The sequence below is a fragment of the Danio rerio genome, chromosome 12 (genome assembly GCF_052040795.2).
Source record: "Danio rerio strain M-AB ecotype USA chromosome 12, GRCz13ab, whole genome shotgun sequence".
Lineage (NCBI taxonomy): Eukaryota > Metazoa > Chordata > Actinopteri > Cypriniformes > Danionidae > Danio > Danio rerio.
The window spans coordinates 5,924,560-5,943,410 of record NC_141032.1 but is presented as its reverse complement, the minus strand read 5'-3'; the positions used below and the strand labels follow the sequence as shown (position 1 = coordinate 5,943,410).

The 18,851-nt window shown below is 37.0% G+C and overlaps 1 protein-coding gene across 51 annotated transcripts in view; it reads right to left on the bottom strand.

The window, feature by feature from the left end:
- Positions 1 to 18,851, bottom strand: part of plce1 (phospholipase C, epsilon 1) — a 159,872-nt gene that overhangs the window by 31,599 nt on the left and 109,422 nt on the right. For all 51 annotated transcript variants that reach the window (XR_015503546.1, XR_015503547.1, XR_015503548.1 and 48 more), the window contains 12 exon segments: positions 15,109 to 15,781; positions 11,146 to 11,331; positions 10,951 to 11,068; positions 9,863 to 10,046; positions 7,624 to 7,746; positions 6,060 to 6,196; positions 5,736 to 5,974; positions 3,776 to 3,837; positions 2,489 to 2,654; positions 2,230 to 2,337; positions 1,894 to 2,010; positions 1,626 to 1,784 (listed from right to left, as the gene is read on the bottom strand). Coding sequence is in view for 35 of the 51 variants with exons in the window: in XM_087275309.1 (XP_087131435.1) it covers positions 1,626 to 1,784; positions 1,894 to 2,010; positions 2,230 to 2,337; positions 2,489 to 2,654; positions 3,776 to 3,837; positions 5,736 to 5,974; positions 6,060 to 6,196; positions 7,624 to 7,746; positions 9,863 to 10,046; positions 10,951 to 11,068; positions 11,146 to 11,331; positions 15,109 to 15,781 (2,272 nt within the window). In the remaining 16 variants the exon portion in view is untranslated.

The following is an 18,851-nucleotide window of genomic DNA, read 5'->3' as shown; positions in this document are numbered from 1 at the left end:
TGGAAATACTGCATGCAGACAAATGTGCAACTTACAAATATATTGTCTGACTGATGTACGTTTTTCCTTCCTTTCCTCTATCTTCCCTTCCTTTTTTCATCCTTCCTTCCTTTCATCCTTGTTTCTTTCTGTGCAACCTTCCTTTCTTTCCATCCTCCCTTTCCATTCATTCATCCATCCATCCATCCATCCTTTTTTCCCTTTCATTCCTTCCCTTACTTTTCCATCCATCCGTCCATCCTTGTTTCTTTCTTTACATCCGTCCTTTTTCTTTCCATGCATCCCTCCTTTCTATTCCATTCTTCCTTTATTCCTTCCTCTCTTTCATGCCATCGTTTCTTTCATTCTTTTTCTTAACATCCTTCCTTCCTATCTTTCTTACACCCTCCCTTCCGTTCTTCATTTGTTACCATCCTTCCTTTCTTTCTATCCTTGCTTTCTTACAATCCTTCCTTCCTTTCTTACATATTTGCTTTCTTACTATTCTTCCTTCCCATCTTTCTTACCACCCATCCTTCCTTCTTTACCATCCCTTTTTTCCTCTCACCACTCTTCCTTCCTTTCCATCCTTCCTTTCTTATAATCCTTAAGTCCTTTCTTCCTTCCTTTCATTCATTCCTGTCTATCCTTCCTTTTTCACAATCCTTCCTTCCTATCTTAGATATTTCCTTTCCTATCACCCTTGTTTCCTTTCTTTCCATTCTTCCTTTCTTACAGTCCTTACTTCCTTTCTTACATATTTCCTTTCTTATTACCCCTGCGTTCTTTCTTTCCATCCTTCCTTTGTTTCAATCTTTCCTTCCTTTCTTACATCTTATTTTTTTACAATCTTTCCTTTCTTTTCTTATCCTTTTTTCCATCCTTCCTTCCTCACAACCCCTCCTTTCTTTCTTAACAGCCTTCCTTCCTTTCTTTTCAACCTTTCTTTCCATCGTTCCTTTGTTTTTTCAGTCCATCCTTCCTTTCTTTTTTCCATTCATTCTTTTTTTACCATCTTTCCTTTCTTTTCTTTTTTTCTTACCATCCTTTCATTCTTTCCTTCCTTTCTCTTTATTTATAAAGCACTTTCATACAACTACCAATTGATCCAAAGTGATGTACATTACGGAAAGGCCAAGAGGTATAATAGTTGAAGCAAGAACTTTTTTTTTAAAACACAAAGCAGCTAGAGATAACAATCACTGACATAACAATAGATATAACGGACATTACAATAGATAAAAACAATAGGCAGCAAACAAGCAAAACAAAACAAGTAACACAACCAAGGAAACTAGTTACTTCATTCAGGAAAGGTTTGGTATAAATACAATGGGCAAGATAACTATAATAACCAAATAGTCTTAAAATTAGAGTTTACCCACAAATACAAATTGTGTCATTTACTCTTATTGCTTCTGTTTAACACAAAAGAAGATATTTTGAATATTGTTGAAAAGCGGAAGCCTGCGGTTTTCTAATATTTTATTTTCCTACAACAGATGTCAACAGTTACTGGTTGCAAGATTATTTACAATATCTTCATTTGTGTTCAAAACAAAAATGAAACTCAAATTTCTGAACAAATAAATACTGAAAAACTTTGGGTGAACCATCCTTTTAAGATCAGTTCGTGGCTAATTTACCTTTTGTTTGAGAATGTCAACAGGAGCCTGGTGAGCTTTTAACTTTTTATTCTTCAGGAGGATTTTCCCCCGGAGCTGAAGGGGAGACGGAAGCAAAGGCTCGTCCGCGAAATCACTTTCAAACAGAAACTTGGTCACCAGCTTCTCACCAAACACCATCTAAAGAGCAAAACACACAAAACACATTCACCTTCTACTGGAAACAGACTCTTTAAATGAGCAGGAACTAATGGACTAATTAATTCTGATTTAGGTTGCAGACATGTACCTTAAAAATCTCAGCCATTTTGCGCTGCTGTGGTAAGGAGCAGTGGTTTTCAATGGACAGAATCACAGGCATCTCTGAGTTCACAAATGCTGCACGGTTGATGGCCTCTACAACATCCTACAGGACACAAGAGCATTTTCACATGTTCAATACTTATTTTCCCCGCTGTATGTGGTCATATATTTTTAAACTAATAATTGATTGAACTGACAGAAACATGATATATGTATATTATTCTAAGGATACGAGATGTCTTATATCGCATTATGAATTTTTTTATCATGAGGTCCAGGCTTAACACATAAAATCAACAGAAGTCTTGGTTTCTAAACAGACCTTGAAAGGAATCTTAGTGGTAAGAGTATGTCCATGGTAAATAACAGGCATGCCGTCATCCCCATCCCAGCAGTCCAACTCAACGCTGCGACAACCCTGCAGCAACACCTGCGACAGACGCCATAAAACACACGAGCTCTGCATTCACTTCTACAGTACGGCATGTGAAAGGAGATATATTTATGGAGAGTATTGTGAATGGCTGTGGATTTGACTTCGGATCGGGTTCAGGATAAACAGAGATGTGCTGCAGATGTACCTGGCTGTAGAGCTCGACTGAAGACTCTCCCTTCAGCTGATGCCCCGTCAGGTATGTGTTATGAGAGGACTCGATGTAATAGTAAGACAGCGGATGCTGGAGCTCATCCAGGTTCACTTGAGACTCCTCATTTTTGGAGGCAAAGTTGTCCTTGTCCATTAGAAACCTTGGAGAGACATATTAACTTGGTAACACTATACAATGAGGTTGTATTAGTTAATGCATTTACTAACATGAACAAACAATGAGCAAGATATTTATTTCAGTATTTGTTCATGTTGTTTAATGCTATTTAACATGTAATTATTGGTATTTAACATGTAATTAATGTTATTTAACATGTAATTATTGTTATTTAACATAATTGTTGTTATTTAACATGTAATTATTATTATTAACATGTATGTATTGTTTTTTAAGATGTAATTTTACATGTATGTATTGTTTTTTAAGATGTAATTAATGTTATTTAACATGTAATTAATTTTATATAACATAATTAATGTTATTTAACATGTAATTAATTTTATATAACGTAATTAATGATATTTAACATGTAATTAATTGTATTTAACGTGTATTAATTATTATTTAATGTAATTATTGTTATTTAACATGTATTTATTGATAATTCACATGTAATTATTGTTATTTACCATGTAATTGTTGTTATTTAATATGTAATTATTGTTTTTTAACATGTAATTATTGTTGTTTAACATGCATTTATTGTTATTTAATGTAATTGTTGTTTAACATGTAATTATTGTTATTTAACATGTATTTATTATTATTTAACATGTAATTATTGTTAATGTAATTATTGTTATTTAACATGTAATTATTGTTATTTAACATGTAATTATTGTTATTTAACATGTAATTATTGTTATTTAACATGTAATTATTGTTATTTAACATGTATTTATTGTTATTTAACATGTATTTATTGGTATTTAATGCAATTATTGTTATTTAACATGTAATTTAATGAAAATACAGTTGTTCATTGTTAGTTCACGTTCATGCATAACGCATTAACTAATGTCAACAAGTGTGAATTTAGATGTGTTGATATTAATAAATGCTGTTCAAGTGTTGTTCATAATTATTTCATATTAGTAAACACATTAGGTAATGAAACCTTATTGTAAATGTGACCATTAACTTTAGGTCATGCAGCAGAGATTACATAAAGCGAGTAGATTATCGAGATATGCCAAAGTATTGTGTTTCTGAAAGTGCTGCTCCACGTTATACTGTCAAATACGTTTAATAAAAGCAAACCTGGCGAATCCTTCAAACGACATCCACCCCATCTGACGCATGTTTGAAGAAGGCTCAAATTTCTACAGAAACAAAGAAAACAAATTAAAAGTTATTACATTGGCATGCATATCATTAGACATCTCGTGCTGATTTAAGAGCTGGTGAGATGTTAATATCGAGCTGTCAGTCAGCGACTCTTGTTCTTAATAAAGGAGAAATCAATTGTCAGTGTTGTTAACGGTAAATAATGACCCACCGCTGATACCTTTAAAACCATGCCAGACCCTTTACAGAGCTCTGAAACTATTTTCCTTTTTGACAATAAAAGGTTTAATATACATAACATTAAAAAGAAATGGACTTAATACAGAATGACATGTCTTACAAGGTTTAAAACAGTTAGACAAGACAAGAGACAGACTGAAAGTTTTAGGCAGACAAAATGTGTATGTTTTTTCTTATACGATGTTATACTAGGCAACGCAGTGGTGCAGTGGATAGCACGTTCGCCTTACAGCAAGAAGGTCGCTGGTTCGAGCCTCGACTGGGTCAGTTGGCATTTCTGTGTGGAGTTTGCATGTTCTCCCCGTGTTTATGTGGGTTTCCTCCGGGTGCTCCGGTTTCCCCACAAGTCCAAAGACATGCGGTACAGGTGAATTGGCTATGCTAAAAATTGACCGTAGTGTATATGTGTGAATGAGAGTGTGTAGATGTTTCCCAGTGATGTATTTAAAACATAAGCTGGATAAGTTGGCGGTTCATTTTGCTGTGGCGACCCCAGATTAAAAAAAGGGACTAAGCCGAAAAGAAAATGAATGAATGAATGAATGATGTTAAACTACAATATGTTATACTACTTTTAAATGACACAATGTAATGCAGGTCCTAAAAAATGATGATTGGTGGTAAAATAAAAAGGTTTGTTTTGAGTATTAGCTGGTTTGTATCTCACTAAATGATCAATGTGGTTACCTACAACTCTATAAATGAGTACAACTAAATATAATTATCAATTTTTAAGCATAAAATAACCAGTCAAAATAACAAAAAGCATGTTTTGGGTATGCTTATGTTCATTTTTAGACAACACTGCCAATGTTTTAACTTGAGTTATTTAATAGTGCTATAACATTTCACAATTGTACAATTTGTACTGTATTTTTTTAAATGAAATCTATGTGATAAACAGCCTTGGTGAGCAGGATGAGGTTATTTTAAAACATAAAAATATCTAATTTATTTTTATTATATCCTCTTCCTAATCCATTTTTATTAACTATATACCATTTCTCCAAAAAAAAAAAACAAGCAATAATATATCATTAAAAAATAAGACTTATTGTACAACAGGAACAAGAACAAGAACTTTGTACAGGAATAACAGTGCAATCTGTGCATTAGAATAGTCCTTTTATTTACTTTCCCTGGCGATGGCGTAATGATGACATTTTTAATTTCAGCTGCGTGAGGCTTAAATAGTTTTTAAATGAAGAGTATGATTAAGAGCGCGTCACGTTTTCTTCGTAAATTTCTGACTGAAAACTGGACAAATGGTGGATTGGATTATATGTTGGTGAAAATTGATTGCGCTGGGTTTTTCAACACATTTCTAAACACAATAGTTTTAATAACTCATCTCTAATAACTGATTTATTTTTATCTTTGCCGTGATGACAGTAAATAATGTTTGACTAGATATTTTTCAAGGTACTTGTATTTAGCTTAAAGTGACATTTAAAGGCTTAACTGGGTTATTAGGGTAATTAGGCAAATCATTCTATAATGATGGTTTGTTTTGTAGACAATCAATGTTACTTAAAGAAGCTAATAATAATAATATAATAATATCTTAAAATGCTTTTAAAAAATGAAAACTGCTTTTCTGTAGCCCAATATAAATGTAAATCGACGTTTATAGATTTGATCAGTGCAATCTACAGTATAAGCCTTGCGTTCAGAGAGCTCTTTTCCCCCTCACCTGTATGATGCTGAGGATCTCATCATAGCTCAGATGTTCTCTCTGACAGTTGACCAAGAAATCATTGAGCTGCGAGATGGCCAGTCCCAGCACACCCAGCGATGAATTCTCCACTCCAGTGCCATTGGTCACAATACTGGCAGCTGCGATGGCGTCTGAAATCTGCTTCTGGTTTTCAGACATTTGCTGGCGGGTGCGAATGAAAAGGCCCAGGTCAGAGCCGTTGCGAGTGAGGAGATCTGTAGAGAGACCATTTTTGTAAATCGGTCTAGATTACAAAGCTACACTGGGCTGAAAATGATCGTATTATTCGCACATGCTCACCCAGATCTGGCTGCAGTCCGGTTAGCTTGTCGTCAATCCTAAGTGTGGTGTAGAGGGGGACAGACTCAGGGCCAGAGCGACTGCAGGGCACGGCGTAGGTGTCGAATAGTTCCTTCAGATCCTTACGACTGCGAATGCTGGAGACACAAGCAGACATTTTCAGAATCAGCATCAGAAAGAGCTTTATTGCCAGGTATGTTTACTTATGTAAGGAATTTATTTGGAGGTTTCCACAGTCCTAAAACGCACATAATAAAGTAATATGAAAAAATAACAATAAGAAAATAAGAAGTAAAAAGAGAATAAAAATGGGTTTGAGAAGCAATAGGGACACAAAATTGGGGAAAATTTGCATAAATTTAGGCCCTATGGGGATACAAAAATCCAGGAAATAATAAGATTGTTTAAAATTTGACTTCTGACCAAACTAAAAATTGAAAGTAATTAATAAATAAACTTTATGAACTGTTTGTGCCGAATAATTCATTTATTCATTTTCTTTTTGGCTCAGTCCCTCTATTAATCTGGGGTCGCCACAGTGGAAAGAACCGCCAACTTATCCAGCATATTTTTTTATGCAGCGAATGCCCTTCCAGCCGCAGCCCAACACTGGAAAACATCCATACACACTCATTCACTACGAACAATTTTATCTTTCCCAATTCATCTGGATAAAACAAAACGAACATGCGGAGAACATGCAAACTCCACACAGAAACGCCAACTGACCCAGCCGAGGCTTAAACCAGCGACCTTCTTGCTGTGGACAATCGCGCTGCCCACTTAGAACTTTAATTTATTTAACCTTGCTATAGGGTATATGCCGAGCCAGTGCTGTTCCCATGCTGATACACTTCCGGTGACCTGTTATTATTGTGAACTTTTTCCCATTTTATACGGTTCCTTATACAGCATCGATGTTGTAATGTCATTAAAATACATTCAGTTAAATAAACTTTAGCATTTATTTGGTTGCTCAAGCGTAAAACGAGACAAAAAGCTGTTTACTCGCACGCGCCTGTCAGAATCGGCTGGCTAACGCAGAAGCTCCATTGAATATACCGGGGTAAAATAAATGCTCATATTATAAAGATATGGCGGGGGAAATGTAATTTAATGCAGTGCTTCTTGTACAATCTGAGACCCACTTTATATCGGATATCACTCAGCCAGTGGAGATCGCTGATTATTAAAGAAAACAGACCTTAAACGCAGCGGATTTTGCATTGGCATTCAATTCGTCGGAAGCGCTTAACCCAGGTTACAGGCAAATTAAAAGTCCTATTAGCATGCTTCGGCATATACCCCATTTTTGAGCCTGCACGCACAGTTACTGGACCTAGTCTCACACACTGACACGCAGACTCTCCCGCTATGTACACTGTAAAGCTATATTATGTGCAAACTAAAATGTAAATTAAGTACAGTATGTTGTTAAATAAATAGGTGCATGTGTGTGTAAATAGTATTGTGTTTATTAGTGTTTTTTAGCAACTTCGAGATTTGCCTGATTTAAAATACAAGCAGTTCATTTAATTTAATTTACGACGAATGTGTGTTCTACCTAAAAGATTTGAAGAGCTCCACAAATTCGACAAAGCTCATGATGCTGTCGGAGATCATGAGGTCCTGGAAACCTCTGAAGCAGCCTTTCCCTCGACCGTGCCAGCTTCGACTGCTCCAGGCCCTGAAATAAAACAAACATAATAAAAAATTTAGAAAATGCTTTTAGCACATGCATCAAGACAAGCAATTCAATTTATTCTTGACCAAATGGATTTGTTCTTTCCTGTCAATTTAAGACATGCCAAATTAAGAGTCCACTCAAAATATCCTAGTGTCTATAGATTTATGAGTTTGAGTAAAACCTTTTTTTTTTATTCTGTACACTACTGATGTTCAAAATCAAAGGTTCATTTTCAATTATAAAACATTTGTTATTGTGAACAATTATCATTTGTAAAAAGCTCTAAATGACAATATTTGGATTTGAGAAATTAAAGTCATATTTTTTCACCCCTTTATGAAATACATTTAACATAATTAATTGAATGCATTTTACTGTACCTAATAAACTGTAAATAAATAGGAACATATTTTTAAAGAGGTCCATAGATGTTTGTGTGATGATCAATATTAATATACAAAACAGCAATTTTTATGAAAAAATGCCTTAATCAAAGTCTCTAGCCGCGTCTCAAATGGCACACTATACACTCATGCACTATGTACTTATGCACTTACACACTCAACAGCATAGTATATGTGTGTAGTGTTGTGCCAAATGGCATACGAATGTTTTTTTTACTAAGCGGAAATTCAAGCCGTTTCCATGATGACGTTTGACGTTTGCCAAATCAGTGAAATAAACGACCATCAAACTATCAAACAATACCTGCCGTGAGTATAACCGCATTCACCATCGGGAGGCGCTATAATCACTCCCGTAGGAGAATTTTTCTTTCACAATCCAAAATAAATAAAGTTATCCAACATGTGCGCCCGATAGCTCCGCTCCCTTCCACTACGTGAGCAAAACTGCAATCGTTGAGTGCGTGAAGTTTCCAACATTACACAATTCATTTTAACGGCTGAATACGGGCATCATCCGGGTAATTAAAGTGCACTTATTATTTTTAGAGTTTTCAGTGTGAACACACAACTTACAGGCCTACTACAAAATGGCATAGAATAGTGCATACACATGCGATTTAGGACGCAGCTTCTGAATTAGTTTTAACGTCTTTTTAAAGCTTAAGTGGATGGATACACACTATTAAAATGATCTTCATTTGTGCTGTAAAGATGAATCATGAAAGCTTTATGGGTGTGAAACAACATGAGTAAATATATGATTTTAAAATGTATATTTTATGGTGAACTTTGTGATCTCTTAGCCCTCAAACACTCGTTTTCTTTTAAAATTTCTTTCAATTTTGATGGAAAATAAAATCCCTTTTTATTTTATTCAATATTTAATTCTTTAATATCAATATATTCATTCATTCTTTGGTTTTCTTTTTCAGCTTAGTCCCTTTATTATTCTGGGGTGGCCAACTTAGCCAGCATATGATTTACGCAGTGGATGCCCTTCCAGCTGCAACCCATCATTGGGAAACACTCTCATACGCACTCATTCACACTCATACACACAATGGACAACTTTAGCTTACTCAATTCACCTAAAATGCTTGTCCACCGGAGGACACGGAAGAAACCCACACGAACACGGGGAGGACATGCAAACTCCACACAGAAATGCCAACTGACACAGCCGAGGCTCGAACCAGCGACCTTCTTGCTGTGAGGTGACAGCACTACTTACTGCACCACCGCGTCACCTTCAATATATTCATTCTCCTTCAACTTAGTCCTTTATTTATCAGGGGTCGCCACAGCAGAATGAACTGCCAACTAATGTAGCATATGTTTTACACAGTGGATGCCCTTCCAGCTGCAACCCAGTACTGGGAAACCCCCATACACTCTCACACTGATACACACACACACACACACACACACACACACACACACACACACACACACACATTCGCTAAGGCCAATTTAGTTTATTGAATTCACCTATAGCGCAAGTCTTTGAATTGTGGGAGAAACCAGAGTCAATATCAATATATATTTTCAAGAAATGTGGCAGAAGTAAAACAAGGTTAAATACTGACTTAACTGCATTTTTCTGTTTGCATCAATTTTTGCGAACAAACATCAGAAAAATAAAGGATCTAAATAATCCATAAAAGAATTAAACTCAGTGATTAGTTTTTCTGAAGTGTAAGTGGTCTTACCCTGGCTGACTCTTGAGGTTTGTGGGGAGGATTGGGGAGGAATGTGGACGTGTAGGGGTGGAGGAGTTTGTGCAAAAGGAGGCAACAGAAGAAGAGGTGGAGGAGGACGAGGAGGATCCCGGAGACTGGCCTTTGTTGTTGGATAAGGAAAATGGTCCAGGTTGGCTAAAGGTACTGCAGTCCTCTATGGAGACATTCAAACATGCAACTCTTAAAGGGTTAGTTCACATAAAACTGAAAACTCTGTTAATAAATATTCACCTGCAAGTCATTCCAATATCTCGAGACCTTCAAACATCGTCAGAACACAAATTGAGATATTTTAGATGACATCCAAGAGCGCTCTCATTCTCCATATCCAGCAAAGGTCCAGAGACGTTCAAAGTCAAAACATTCCTTCTGACAATCATACGAAGCTCTAAAAACACTTAGTGTGCTTAAATAACAGTAAAAACAACTTTGTTTGCCTTTGTCTTCTCCATCAGATCAGAATGTGTATTTACTACAGGTAATTCAATGCTTGTGTGTTGCACTGCTGACTCTGATGGCAATACAAAGTCATGTAGATCAAGGGTGCTCAATCCTGTTCCTGGAGATCTACCTTCCTGTACAGTTTAGCTCCTACCCTGATCAAACCCACCTGAACCAATTAATTAGGACCTGAAATCCACTTGATAATTACAGACAGGTGTGTTTGATAAGGGTTGCAACTGAAATCTGCATGAAGGTAGATCTCCAGAAACAGGATTGGCCACCCCTGATGTACATAGTAAATTTACACCCTGATGAGTCAAATTTACAGTTGATTTTGGAGCTTCGTACGATTACAGTTGTTTTGACAATGTTTTCTGAACATCTCAGGACCATAGATGTGTATGTATTATGAAAGAGCTCTCAGATTTAATCTAAAATATTGTTATTTGTGTCCCGACAGATTTTTAAATGAACTAACCCTTTAAAACATCCCAAAATCACTTATTTACACACTAAAGTCTTCTAGAAAACTGCTGGTAATTTAGCTGGAATAGATGCCATTCTCAGCAATCTTCAAAAACGATGACAGAAAAATCAGCAACACAAAATCTTACCAGCCTCTTCCTGCTCAACATTTTCCAGAGCATCTGACTCTCTCCTCCCCAAAGTCTCTTTGCAACTCCTGGTCTTGCGTGCGGTCATCTCATCATCAGTTCCATCGCCACTGTCCCCCTGTGGACACAACAGTGATGTAACCCAGCGAGAAAAAAAAAAAACACACTGTTGCCTCGCGGTGCTTCTCTACTCACCCTGACTAAGGCCTTTTTCTTTTTTTTGACATTGGAGTTGATGCCCAGTGGACTGTTCTTCTGAGCCGAGTTCTTCTCTGCACCTCTGCTGGCGGATCCAGGGCCGCTAGTTCCCATATTCCAGCGTCTCCCTCCGAACAGCTCGATAGCATGAGCCAGTGTAGGTCCTTCAAATCTACCATCCTCCTAAAAAAAAAACAAAAAAACAATATATTACAATATATTATGTTTTACAACAATATATAAAAGCCATCTTTAAAGAGCCCCTATTATGGGTTTTTGAAAATGACCATCCATGCAGTGTATAACACAGCTCCAAGTGAATGAAATCATCCAGCAGATGTTTAAAAGCAAAAGTGCACCTAGTTTAAAAACACAATTTTTTAAAATAAAATATTTAACTTAGAGATTAAATGATTCGTTGTTTGTCTGGATTTTTGCCTGCCCGTATCGACATCAACACAAAACAATATTAAATATGATGTGTCGCGCCTTTCCCTTCAAACACTAGCAGACTGCAGGTGTGTGTGGGACTGACCATGACTGAAGATGAGTGAACATTGAGTGAATGTTCTGGTGTTAAATATATAATAATCTACTCTGCAATGGGAAATTCATCGGCCACTTGTTAAAGGAAGGATCAAAAAAAGGACTATTGATGTATGGGACTTTGTCTGAGCTTGACAGGAACTTTACAGTACACAGTTCATGGACCAGTTTCTTCCTCTAATTCACAAGTGTAAGTAAGTGCAATTAAAATGGTTGCCTCCTTTTCTCTAGCTTGCTAAATATGTATTTAATTGTGTTTGGTTACGTGTAATGTAATGTACTTGCTTGTACAGTATCTGGTTAATTATTTAACTCTCACACGTTAAAAACGAGACATGCCGCTCTCTTTACAGATTTAAATGCGTTTGTAAGCTTGCGATCGTTGAGTTTTGTCATTGCTATGGCCAACGTCAGCTGTTCCAACCTGTGCGACGTTTAAAAGTAGTTCAGCTTTTGCCGTTGTGTGGATTAATACTGAATGTGTATCCTTGTTTTTACTTATGGTTACGAATAGAGCAATATGCTGGTGTTAAACTGCATTGGGCTCACACATATACTCTGCACTCTAGCTACTACAACTGTTGATAAGCTGTGGTGGGCGTTTCTCTCTGTCTCATGCTGAACGCAGTCAACCAATCACAACAGACTCTGTCATCATACAAATCAGCGCAGATTAGTATAGTGCTAAGGAGGGGTTTAGAAACAAATGAATCACTGAACAAATCATTTAAGAGTGACTGGGAAAATTAGGTAAAAATAAATGCATATTATAAGAGAATGGAAGTGTTTTTTGACCTTGTATACTTATCAGCCTGTTGTTGGATACCCCAAAATTAAAATATGACCTTTTTTAATGCATAATAGGGGCTCTTTAATAATAACTGGCAACAGCAATGGATGGAAGTTAGCCTCCAAATAAGAAAACTGTGCATCATCTGATCAAAAATGACAGTAGTAGAGTTATGCTACAAGTAAACAGTGCAGAGCAACAATATTGAAAAGTGGAATATGTTGGTGTGATGAGAACTTTATAAAGACCTCCAATGTTAACTTTGATTCTACACTGAGGAGAAGACAACATGTAGGTTACCCTAGACCACAAAAAAAAAAAATTCAAAAACAAATCTTGAAATTGAGATTTATACATCACATGAAAGCTGAATGAATATGGTAGGACAATGACTGATAACTATTTGAAAATCTGGAAATCTGAGGGTTAAAGTCTGTTTGAAAGCAAAATTTACAATGCTTATTTTGCTAATGCGTTTTTTTATTCTTTAGGTGAACAATTTATTCTTAAAAATGTATCCACTAACACACAACAAAAGTTTGTTTTGGTAATGTTCAATCAAAGTCTTACTATTTGATTTATGCTGGCGTCAGTTTGATGGCTTTAGTCGCAATATTATTAACCACATCCCTCCTGACTATTAAATTGCTATGTAAGATTGAGCAAAAAGAAAGCCCCGCACCCCACTCAATAACCAGCTTCTGTTGGAAGTACATCACCATATTAAAAATAAAGTTCTCAGCAACTTTCAAGTTTGCCTAAATGAAGTGCTTAGCAATTCTCATTACTATTGCTCAATAATTTTGGGTAACACTTTACAATAAGGTTTCATTAGTTAATGCATTTACTAACAATGAACAAATAATGAGCAATACTTATACATCATTTATTTATAATAGTTCAACATTTACTAATGCGTTATTATTATCATTACTCTCATTATACCATTATTCTATATTTTCATTAACCAGCGTTAACTAACATGAACAAATATTGTAATAAATGTATTGTTTACTCTTTGCTCATGTTAGTAAATGCATTAACTAACGGCTGTTTCACACCGCAAGAGTCAGCGGCGCGTGAGCAGAGCAGCTCTTCGGCAGCTGCTGCAGAGATCAACCTATCTCTGTCTATTCTATCTAGTTACCCATGTCTCTCTATTTACAAATACACTTTTTAATCTTTTCATCTGCACCAAGGCCCCTCCTTTGCTGTTTCTTTAACCTGCAAATGTTTATTTTACAAATTTTATAGATCAAATAGTACTGTATGCTTCTCAAGCTAACTTATATGAGAAGTGTCTACAGTCAGAGGACAATCGCCTGTGATATCATGTCATTTGTTTTTTGATTATCAAGTTGCCGTAGACCTAGTTATAATAATATTTATACAATATAGTTATAATGATATTTATACATGATCAAACTAGTGTTACTTTCTCCGCTTCAGTGATGTCCAGCGGCAGAATAACAGCTCATTAATTCATGCTCGTGCAGAGGATGAGACGGACAAAAGTAACCAATGCATGCCATTCTTTTACTTATTTTCGTGTTGTCAGATTCACAGTGCAAACAGCTCCCGGTAGGAATAACTCGAGTGAACATAAAACAAAGCCGATTAAAACTTTCTTGCTCTGCTCAGCTGCACAGAACACAGCGAGCTCACATCATCCAGCATGCGTGTCGAACTACAATACCCACAATACACTTCGCTATGGGCTACAAATCCCGTAAATATTCTATTTCCCCTCTCCTACAACACTAGTGTGCAACTTAAGCAAAACTGATAGTAAAATTGTTTTACATTTGGTTTTGTAGTTCGGGCCTAAATAAATGTTTGTTGCCGTGTTTAATCGTTTTAAGTTCATTTGAATGACTATATATAAACCATTTGACATTATTAACACATTTATTGGGTAAAACTGCTATACTTTTCACAGTCATTCAATGTGTTTTGGTCATTATCAATGCACTGTCACTTTAATTAAGCGTGAGCAGCGCGTCAAAAATAGACCCAGCGCCGAAACTATCGCTGCACTGCTGCTTCGGCAACGCTCACGCCTCGCTCTGACGCGCTGCTGCTGCGTGCGGTATGAAAGCTCTAATCTGTTAACATGGACGGCGAAAACACACGCGCTGCTCACGCTCTGCTCACGCGCCGCTGACGCTTGCGGTGTGAAACAGGCGTAAGTGTTACCTAGTTTTGATATATTTACAAATTTACAAAATGTCTTCATGGAGCATGATCTTTAATTAACATTCAAATGATTTTTGGCATAAAATAAATATCTGTCTTTTTGACCCATGTAACGTATTATTGGCTATTACCCGTGCAACTCTGTACCTAAACGCGGCCTAAAGTGGTTTAAAATACCAGTTTAAAATCTGCTGATGTCATCAAAATTTCTAGACCAGCATAACCAATAAATATGCAAGCTCCTGTAAAACCAGCAGGATGGTTGTTGTAATATTTTTTGCCATCTTTACAGTGATAAGGGGTAAAAAGTGTTAATATGAAAAAAATCATAGCATTACACATTTTTAGTACTATACTAAGTTTTATATCCTGTTCTCACTTGGATTAAATGCATCAGTTAAATTAACAGATGTGAAGTGTGAACATACCTGGTACAAACTAACATATTGCTTTCTCAGCCATTGCAGTCTCTGGTCAGGGAATTTCCTGATCTTCCTAATAGAGTTCAGCAGCTCCTGGAGGCCCTCGTGCAGCATGCGAGCCGTGTGTTTCGGGGCCACAAAGTGCAGGAGCCTGTTGTCTGTGGTGTGAAGTCCATATAGCAGCGTGACACCATTTTCACCAGGATTCATGTTACACAGTTTGTGCTGCAGGCAGACATAGTTGACGTCCACTCCAGGGTGACCCATAAACACAGCCTTCACCACATTAAGATCCAGGAGCCCGTCAGAGAGTCCGCAGTGAACAGGTTGGCCGATGTGTAAGTGGTCTGGGGATGCTGGATGTCCCATGAAGGTTCTAGCTCTTCCATATAGGCTGCAGCTACTGTGGGGTTTGCACCAGGTGAGGAAGCAGTTATCGGGCTGTAGACGGAGAAGACAGCGGGCGGTGAGGTGGCTCTCGGGGTCGTAGTGGATGACGGTTGCTCCTTGGAGCAGGAACTGATGGATATCCGGCTGAAGCGACAGAACGTACCAGGGAATGAGCTCAGTCCCATGGCTAAAGGGTCCGCGAACATCTTCGGTGGTCTGGAGGTCTACAACATCCTTAACTGTCTCAAGTGGGTCCCCTTCAGAGTCTGAGAGGTCGCCGATTGAAAACCTACAAAGATGACATGAAGCAGGTGAAGCAGAGATAAAGGATCGGAGACTGAATAAACAAAACTCTGACTGGGAAACTTCTCAGAGTCTTGGAAGAGGTAATGGCGTATTAGTCTTGCAGAAGCATTCAAGATTAAAGTGCACTGTCTGTCTATAACACATAAGAGTAAGAGAGATATTTCACTCAAAATCGAAAATGACCTCATCGTTTATTCTCACTCATGAGGTTTTAAACCTTTAGGAGTTTCTTTCTTCTGTTGAACACAAAGGAAGATATTTTGAAGAATGCTGGTTGGTGGTACCAATCGACTTTAGTGCTTTCCACAGGTTTGAAATATACTTGCGGTGTTAGCAGAGTTGAAACGCACCTTTTACCCACAACACATGGTTTATTTATTTATTTTTTTAGGGGTTTTTCACCTTTATTTTGATAGGACAGTAGAGAATTCAGACAGGAAAGCACTGGGAGCAGAGAGAGGGAAAGGATCGGCAAAGGACCTCGAGACGGGAATCGAACCCGGGTCGCCACGAGCACACTGGTGCTATATGTCAGCGCGCAGTACCACTAGGCTACCGGCGCCGACCACAACACATGGTTAACTACAAAAAAACTTTTAACAATATTTTTATACATACACAGGGCCGGATTAACGTAAGGGCTAGGTGGGGCTGAAGCCCCAGGGCCCACGGAAGAAGGGGGCCCTTTATTTGCTAAAGAATGAATTTGCGTTGTGACGCGGGAAATGCCTCTTAGGGGTTATGATTTCTCTCGTCGATAATGTGAAGTAGTATTCCTTTCGGTTCGCTGCTGTTCAAAATCAGTGAGTACAGGTAATAAACTGGGGCTCGGAGTGGCTGTAGCCCAATCAGAACATTGAATAGGCCTGTTTTAGTCACCCATAAGAAGGATCAGATGTCCCAATTTCCCCAGCAGTCCCTTTTTAGGCACTACCGCGAGAACCTTCCTGTGAAAGGCAGGCAAACCAAGCTCATTGTAGAACAAAAAACTAAATTCAAACAGTCTTCATCATTGATATACTTGTACATGTAGCAACAGAAGCTGGGATCAGCGGAATCATACTGAATGGACTTATAACTAAAGCGATGTCTCGGCAGCAATCCTTCTATCACACAATATAACAGAGACAGTGCGCAAACAAGTCAAATAGCCTAGACAAGCAGTTATCAAGACATCCATCGTTGCGAAGTATCTATCTCAAGAAAACTTTTTATGCATGTTTACTTTGCCCCTTTTATGAAAATAACATTAGTAATATGGAGCAATAAAATATTGGCTCTGGCTTTCATTAGACAATATATCTAATGCAATAAATAAATCAAATAAACAAAGTAGAATAAGGATGCTAGCCTTTTGTAACTCAAAAGACCACAATAAGCTATTTTAAACATTAGAGGCATGGATATTAAAGATATTATATCATGAGGGCTTTATGGTCAGTTAAAGTTCTAAAGAACATTTTAAAAGGTAAACCCCAATTCAAAGTTTTTATCAAAAAGAAACTGATTTAGGAAGTATTGGAAATAAAAGTTCATATTATGCAACTACTTAATGTTGTGTACTTACAGGCCTATTTTAATAAAATAGAAAAATATATAATAATCAAATGATGGAAAATTAGAAAATAGTATTAATTAGTAAATAACAATAACAATAACAACAACAACATTTTATATATATATATATATATATATATATACACACACACACACACACGCGCACACGCACACGCACACGCACACGCACACGCACACGCACACACACACGCACACACACACACACACACACACACACACACACACACACTTTTGTGAGGTAAAAAAAAGGGGGATTTGCATTTTGGATTTGCTATAACCCCAGAACCCAATGTGTTCTTAATCCGGCCCTGGTTATACACTGATTTCTTTTCAATGGGTTAAAGTTTTTTCCAGAAATCCGCTATTTGTTTTATTTTTATTCTATTCAGGAGCCATGTGGACACACTGACAGGCAAAATCTGCTGCTGACATTTTGTAAAGTATTGCCAAAGCATGTTACATGAGCATAAAATATGTATTGCCAAATGAAAAAATACAGCAAATGAGAAATAAATGACATAAAAAAATAAAAACATATGGAACAAAAATCTCTAAAAAGTATGATAATTATTAGAATAAAAAGTGTTGGTTTTTAAATAAGGCAAATGAGTTAAATAAGCATTTCTAGCGGTGTACTTATATTTTGCAGCCAGTTTAGATGTCATTTCGTTCTCTCTGAGTAAGTAGAAAAGTTTATCTGAGTGGTTTAGATCAAAAAGTTAATTATACAATGTTTCTCTCTGTCTTGCGGCTGTGCATGTGCTGTCAGCTGTGAAGCCAAATCAGTAAATAACGCTTAAAACAAAAATGATAGTGGCTTAGAAAGTGAAACCAAAAGCCGAATCCCAGATATTTTAGGAGATTTAGAAACCCCGGACAGACGCCCCAAAAAGGCACGTCTTTGTAGGTCTCTGCAGAGCATGTGAGATTATCTGTGGAAGTGTTGACAGTCCTCGCACACACAACGAGAAGTAGGAAAGGTGTAGGGAGAGAGGACATTTTCAACTAGTTAATCAATCAGGGATGTTTGGCTATTGGGTGGATACAAAAAAAAAGTGTAAAAGGATGATAATAATAAAAAATAAATGTCACCAAATATATCTGGGCGGCCCGCCCAAGTCAAGTCTATGTGTGGGAAGCACTGGACTTCCAAAGTAATCGTTGTTTACTATGGAAGTCAATGAGTGTCAGCCATGACTATTTCCCAAAATAAATATCTTCTTTTGTGTTCAACAGAACAAAGAAACGTTAATATGTTTAGAGCAAATGAAGAGTGAATGAAATAAAAGAGTAAATGATGTCAATTATCAGCCAAACAAATGATTTTTGTGTGAACGCTCCCTTTAAGGAGCTGTTAAAACAATGCTGTGAGTTGAACTGCTCTATTTTCATGCACTGAGCAGGAAGTGTTATCTCTGTTTAAAAGGAGTTGTGATTCAAATCTCATTTAATCTGTATCCTGGTGAAGATATACG